General features: G+C 45.6%; 1 protein-coding gene across 1 annotated transcript; it reads left to right on the plus strand.

Moving 5' to 3' along the window:
• The first annotated feature begins 768 nt into the window (after positions 1-768).
• On the plus strand, positions 769-5,973 carry LOC310824324 (dual specificity protein phosphatase 7-like). Its single transcript, XM_083697578.1, is given in 4 exon segments — positions 769-1,541; positions 2,928-3,142; positions 3,144-3,381; positions 5,569-5,973. Coding segments are annotated over 4 exon segments (1,164 nt in total). The 5' UTR covers positions 769-1,138; the 3' UTR covers positions 5,877-5,973.
• The last annotated feature ends 1,829 nt before the right edge of the window (positions 5,974-7,802 follow it).

Consider the following 7,802-nt stretch of genomic DNA (forward strand, 5'->3'; position numbering starts at 1 on the left):
TTATATATGTTACCACTTCCCTCCTGCCCACTAGACCTACTCTCTAAATACCTGCTCTTGTTTTCCGTCTAATTTCCATCATCACTTTTAGTGATCAAACATTGTACAAATTTCTCTTCTAACTGACCATTTCTAAAGATAGTATCGATCTAGTCTCATTTCAGACAAACGTTGCAAACCAAACATACAAATAAATAAATAAATAAATATAAAATATAGAATCTGAAAATGTCTATGATTTTTCCGTCTGAGGGACGTTCCATTCACAATCTGCATTCTCAGGTCGGGAGAAGCGCAAGAACGCAGTCTACTCTCTGCCTTCAGCACCGCGCGTCCTGCGTCCACCAATAGCACAACATTGCCCATTCTAAATCTCACTCTCATTGTAATTTGAATAGAATTTCCATTTGTATGTTCCTGAGGGAAATGAATACATTTAACTGTATCCGTTCCAGCCCCGTCCAGTTATGCCCATACAAGAATGTGCCCGAAAATGAAGGTGTTGTCTACAGAAATTAGTAAGACAACCACCGTCTCGTCAAAACGCTTTGTCCGAAGTAATTTGACAGATGTATTTATGTATTTGAATGTAAATCAACTTTTGTTATACAAGTAGGTAGTGTATGTGTCGGAGGAGTGGTTGGAGGCAGCAGGAGGCTCTGTGTCTTTAAATGTTCCAGAACTCCTCCTTCCTCAATGACATGACTGTCTGCAAAGCCCTTTTAGTTCGGGCTGTCACTGCGCTTGCTAGAAATGACAAGCGGGAGGCAGTCTAACGGCGAACATGTTACAATAATGTGCTACAGCGCAGCTACAGTACACCCGGAATCCAGATCTCATCATATTGACATAGAAAACGGGTCCTTTTTCAGTGAGGGTCCCAAACGGTCTGCATTATCCAATGGACGTCGACGGCATTGAATGAACCCTCCGAATCCAGAGGACCGAAGAACACATCCTTAATGTTTACACGCCTGGCGTATTCACTCCATCCAGCCCTGGCGAGCGCTGCGCCGCTGGCTTTACCGAGGGACATCGGTGTGTGCGGTTTGACGGTTAGACAGGAGGAGAAGTTTTACTCCGTGATTTCATTTCAACCCCGTATGTTACTGCAAAAGGCAACCTCAATATTTCCCTAATGAAAATTAATCTTTGGAGCGCTTCCCGGGACGTGACCATGATGATGTCGAGCAAAAGTGTAGAATGGCTGCAAGATGAATTGGAGTCGGGGCTGAGCTCGCTGCTGCTGCTGGACTGCCGGTCTCACGAGTTGTACGAGTCATCGCACGTCGAGTCGGCTATCAACCTGGCCATCCCGGGGTTGATGCTGCGGAGGCTGAAGAAGGGGAATTTACCGATCCGCTCCATCATCCCGAATAACGAGGACAAGGAGAAATTTGTCAAGCGGTGCAAAACCGATATCGTGGTTCTGTACGACGAGGCCACTTCGGACTGGCAGGAGAACGGGGTGGCGAGCTCTGTTCTCGGGCTGCTTTTACAGAAGCTACGGGACGATGGATGCAAGGCTTATTACTTGGAAGGTAAGAGATGCCTTTTTTTGATTTTTTGATTTTTTTTTCGTTCACATTTTTGTCTCATAGTCTGAGGCTGAAGTTGATCGGATATTTTATAGAAACATTCGATTGTAAACTTTTGTTATGGACAGATCGGTCGCGCAAATCATAACGTTTATTCACTTCTCTAGAAAGTCAAGTGTCAGTCAAGGGTTGCTTCATTGTGTCCAGCGGTTGCGCGCAGCCTACAGCCCATAAAGTTTGGTTACGTTGTTGTCAAATCATGTCAGCGACAATACAACTATGTGCCAATGTCAAGTCCCTCTAGATGATTATTTATTGACATGCATTAGCCTATACATTATTCGTATTATTGTCGTTTATTCGTTTTTGTTTATCTATAAGATCATTATATAATAATTTAAATCACTTCATTCACTAGGCTACTCCCGACCTATTCAACATCACGCTTATTACAGTGTAATAATAATATATTTTTACAGTTACATTCTTACGCGTTTAAAGTTGTCTTAATGATTGTCTTTATAGTTTTTAATTCCCCCTGTATTAACCGCAAAACCCAATGTGTCAAATAGTCAGAGACAATATTCAGTGACAACACGAATAATAGCCATATTTCAGTGTCGTTCTGAATCTAATGGAAAGTGACTGCTCTCTCCGCATGAATTTAACTTCGAAAGAATTCACACACGAAGCGGAGATGTTTTCAATTAATGTTCTAAAATGGCTCCGCCATGTTGTTCTCCTTCAGGAAAAGACGTGCATTTCATGAATGAACAGGAAGATAGTCTGAAACACTCTTTGCTCAAATCATGTCTTAGCCTATATAACAGCCTTTAAAAATAATAATAACCACATCCACGAATGTAACCGTCTGTGTTATTGTGTCCAATCGTATAGCTCATGTAGACGAGGTACATCTTTTGAATGGCATTTCTCATACATGTTTCAAGCTCACTGTCATTCACAAAAAGTCCCCTGCTCTCTGAGCCGTGTTATGCAGCTAGTTATGCAGCTAGTTATGCAGCTAGTTATGCAGCCAGTCGTCCCCTAGAGCAGACCAGAGGTTCATTCCCCCGAGTTTATGACCGTGGTACATGTGATATTCTGTCAACATGTGAAGCATGGGTAATCTATATGATCAGATTAGCATGTGGTAGTCTTGTAGGTCATACATTATGAATAGATAAATGTTATGTCATTTTATTCAAGAGGGGGAAAAACATGCAGTCAGATTTCTGTACCATAACATCAGTGATCAAGATGGATTTCCCTTTGCGTGGAGGTTAATTTGATAACGCAATTATCCCTAATCACATTTCGCCAGCATGTATGACCTGTGTCCAATTACTGTCAAGAAACAGAAATAAATAATCTCTATTATCGTTCCAGGGGGATTCAACAAGTTCCAGACGGATTACCCAGACCACTGCGAAACAAATCTGGACTGTTCTTGCCCCAGCAGCTCCCCCCCAGCCTCGGTGCTGGGCCTGGGGGGGCTGAGGATCAGCTCGGACTGCTCCGACGGAGAGTCCGACAGAGAGCCGGGCAGCGCCACCGAGTCGGAGGGCAGCCCCCTGCCCAACAACCAGCCTGCCTTCCCCGTCCAGATCCTGCCTTACCTCTACCTTCCAGATCCTGCCTTACCTCTACCTGGGCTGTGCCAAAGACTCCACCAACCTGGACGTCCTGGGGAAGTACAACATCAAGTACATCCTCAACGTCACTCCCAACCTCCCCAACATGTTCGAACACGACGGGGACTTCAAGTACAAACAGATCCCCATCTCGGATCACTGGAGCCAAAACCTCTCGCAGTTTTTCCCAGAGGCCATTTCTTTCATCGGTAAGGCTGCGTGGCGTCCATCTTGAATGGTTAACCGTTAACCTCAGAGCACTTTGAGTTTGAAGGTCGTCGTCGTGTGTGTAGTTGTCTGCGTGTTGGCGGTGTCAGTCATTATCTTTTCCTCAGGACTCTGCAGTATTAATCCAATCTCAGATATGCATACATCAGCATACTGTAGAGGTCATTTCACCAGGGGAGGCTGGTGGAGGTAGAAATCGGAGGACGGGCTCACTGTAATGCATGGAACGGAATGAGGAGTGGTATCCAACACACGTGTGTTCTGATACCATGCCTCATTCCCTTCTACATGTGGGTTTGATACCATTCCTCATTTCATTCATTGCAGGTAGTTGGATCAGAACCACAACAGCGGGAGTTAAATAGACAGTCCAGTGGCAAGGGAGCCCTGCTCTACGTACGTTCTCTAGAACCGAGGTCAGAACCAGTATGTGCACTCTGGCCTATTTGCTATTTGCACGTGAATTCGGATAGCATAAACAAACTGTCAATCTCTCCAAACGGAGAGGGATGCATTAGCAACTTAGGATAACCAGACAAGGTCTCCGAAGCACTAGATCATTGTTTCACCCTCGAGTGAATCTGAAGTGATTGATGTCCTCTTGGTGGTTTGTGGTATTTCACTTCACACGACGGATAGCTGAGAAGTGATTGGTTCCTTCAGCCACATTGCTCTGACGTTCCCAGGAGGGACGGGCGGGGATTATATCGCAGAATGTGTCTTGAATTAACGCATCAGAAGTAAAAATACAAGTAAACAGTTCTCATTACACTGTACGAGGGAATGTCCATACACTCAAAACACAACTGAAAGAACAAAGGCAGGAAGCCGTTTGGATTACAAGTATGTATGTGATTATGACGTCGTCAGTTTCAGTATTCCAGATCCCAACTGTTTGGGGGTTAATCCCCTCGTTCCAGAGGGACTGTCAGGGCTTTCTCTGTACCAGGTTCATGGGAATGTTGACGTTTTGTTTGGCTGCTGGAATGTCCGGTGTGGTGTTTGTTTTTAGAGTGCCACTACTTGGAAGGAAATATGCCATCTGCACACTGAGGACAAGTCAGAGTTGAGTTGGGGGGGCCGGAGGGGGGGGGGGGGTTAAATCTAGCTCTGGAATCTGTGGCAGGGTTTTAAACTTCAACTTCACTGTTAGGCAAATCATATCAGGGGGAGGCTGGTGGAGGTAGAAATTGGAGGATGGGCTCATTGTAATGCATTGAATGGAATAAGGGATTCCATTCCATGCATTCAAATGAGCCCGTCCTCCGATTTCTACCTCCACTGTGAAATTGCCTTTGGGTTTTGCTCAACCTTTCACAGTTAGATGTAGAAATGTTGTTTCACCCACAAACACCACATCCTCTCTCAGACGGCTGCTGTTGGTTTTTCATCATTGATGTTGATCGAAACGTGTGTGAATGAGAGGCAGACACACTTGTATTTGATTGTCCTCTAATGTTGTGGGTGTTGCAGAATTAGATTAGGTTAAATCCGTGTGAAAGATACACATAAGTCATTGTAATCTTGATCTCTCGAACATGGACGTGTATGAAAAGGGAATACAAAATGTTGCTTGGTAAACCTATTTTCTGGGACTGGGTAGAAGAAAGTTAGGAGGGGGACATTTGTTTTGAAGAGTGAGCTCATACATACAATATTAATTTGGCAAACGTTCTTGCAGTCTGTATCTGTGAGGCAACTGACCTCAATCCAGTAAAATATGCTCCTAGCTAGTGTTTAAACACGTTCTCTCCATCACAAGGGAGAGAGAGAGTGAGAGAGTGAGAGAGTGAGAGAGTGAGAGAGAGAGAGAGAGAGAGAGAGAGAGAGAGAGAGAGAGAGAGAGAGAGAGAGAGAGAGAGAGAGAGAGAGAGAGAGAGAGAGAGAGAAGAAAAATATAAATCAAAATGATTAGGTTACCGCTGCATGTTCTGTAATAAAGTATATCTTGTTAACTGGATTTTATATTTTCCCTCTTTGAAATATTTGCAACATGACATTTCAATATGCTGTAGACATGTACTGCAACATTCACAGATGCTGTTATAACTGTATTGCAACACCTCAGACTTCAGCAGGCCCAGAGACTTATCTCTCTCTCCTCTCTCTCTCCTCTCTCTCTCTCTCTCTCTCTCTCTCCTCTCTCTCTCTCTCTCTCTCTCTCTCAGACGAAGCTCGTTCCAAAAAGTGTGGTATCCTGGTCCACTGCCTGGCAGGCATCAGTCGCTCGGTGACGGTAACCGTGGCCTACCTGATGCAGAAGCTCAACCTCTCCCTCAACGACGCCTACGACTTCGTCAAGAGGAAGAAGTCCAACATCTCCCCCAACTTCAACTTCATGGGCCAGCTCCTGGACTTCGAGAGGACTCTGGGCCTGAACAGCCCGTGTGACAACCGCACGCCCAGCGACCAGCTCTTCTTCACCACGCCGACCAATCACAATGTGTTTCAGCTCGACACGCTGGAGTCCACATGAAGACCCTACCGGGAAGAGGCGGAGCTTGGTAGGATTGGTTGGAGCAGCCATCCTATGAATGTTTATCTTGAGGCTGTCTCTCCAGAGGCTCTCAGCCTTGGTGAGGGGGGGGAGCACAGACAGGGGGGGGGGACAGAGGTGAAGGGTGAAAGGTTAGAGGGTGCGTCGGAATACCTCTCCTCGGAGAGGACGTTCCCGCAGGGGGGAACGGATGTCTTGGTGCTGCCTCCGACTGGACTGATGGACGGCTTTGTCGTCTTGCCTTTCGGGGAAAACAGACTGTTTCTGTTTTTGTCTTTATTTGGAATTCCAGAGATGTCCTCTGACGGACTGAAACAGAGGATGTGGCAACAGGAAAAGCTTCATACAAAGATAGGAAACTGGATCTGCAGTGTTTAATTTATTGTTGTCTGTGACACGGGCAGTGTCAGCCTCCTCACATGAAAGGTGCCAATGTTGTAGAGCGGTTGGGATCGACAGGGACGTGATCCCAGTCGACTGAATGTAGGGTCCGATGTTTTTTTGTTTTTTAAACCGAGAAATGAACACAAACACAAACACAAGTATGTTCACGTGCTCTACATCTTAACATGCAGACGTGTAACATGTATGTTCAGTACCTACTGTTTAGTATGATGTCTACATGCATTTTGTATATTTGTATACATTTTACGCACAAATGTATGCCATCATAAACCTACTCTTTATCTCCAAACAACAACAACAACAACAACAACAACTAAATAATGACACAATACTGGTTGACGAGATTGTAACCTAAAGGAAAAAACAGACCAAGGAAAAAAGGAAACGTCTGTGGAAATTGTGGTTGTTTTTGTAGATTTGTTTTTAGTTTTTTTCTATGTTTGTAATGACATAATGCGTTTTGCACAGTGGTGAAAGCCTTTCACTTCTTGGCACTTAGCACTGGTACTCCAGGCGGGAGAGAAAGAGACATTCAGACAGAGAGAGAGAGGGCCTATGGAACAGCAGTCCTAGGCAGCGCCCGGCCTCCGCAGCTGGGCAGCCGGATGGGCACGGGGTGGGGGTGGGGGTAGGGGTAGGGGATGGGGTGGGGTGGGGGTAGGGGATGGGTATGGGGCCGGGGATGGGGTAGGGGATGGAGCAGGGGATGGCGATGGGGCAAGGGATAGGGCCGGGGCTGGGGCTGGGGCTGGACAGGCTGACTGTAGGAGGGGGGGACGGATGGGGACGGATGGGGGGGGGGGACGGATGGGGGGGGCGGGGCGGATGCACTTACTTAAAAAGCTTATTGTTCCTTAACTGCATTTTCGAAAGACTGATCTTTTTTTGCGTGAATGCAAAGATGGGGCTCCTTCCTCCTTCCTGACAGAGAGTCGTATTGATCTGGGTCGATTCACCCCGCAGGCCTTGGCTATGCTATTATGAATATTATGAATATTATATATTACATTACACAAGACGATGATGATGATGATGATGATGATACCTATACTGCATAAAGCTATAAGTAGTTAAATTATATATTATTTTGGATACGTGAGCATGCTGAGTGTGTGCTCTCTAACAGCGGGTGAAGACATGACCCGGGGGTCGCGTGGCGGAGGGCGTTTATTTACCAGTCGGAAACCGATCGCCGAGAACTGTTTTTTTGAACTACTGGTGCTGCTTCTGCGGGGAGAGGACGGGCGGGCGAAGTGGCATACAGTACGTAGCAAGAGAGGTTTCTGACCACAGAAACACCAGACTGGTTCCTGAAGGGGAAACGTGGTTGAAACAGAGAGCAGGGTTGCTTTAAGCTGGCCTTATATAACCTTTTTAATTGTTTCTAATGCTGACTGTTCAATACTCTTTGTATCTCACTTTAGAAATCGTTGTATAAAAAATAAATAAAAAAAACGTTTGTTCGTTAACTGATTCAGAACATGGTAATAACGAACAGCT

Source organism: Argentina silus (genome assembly GCF_951799395.1).
Source record: "Argentina silus genome assembly, contig: scaffold_249, whole genome shotgun sequence".
In the NCBI taxonomy this organism is placed as follows: Eukaryota; Metazoa; Chordata; class Actinopteri; order Argentiniformes; family Argentinidae; genus Argentina; species Argentina silus.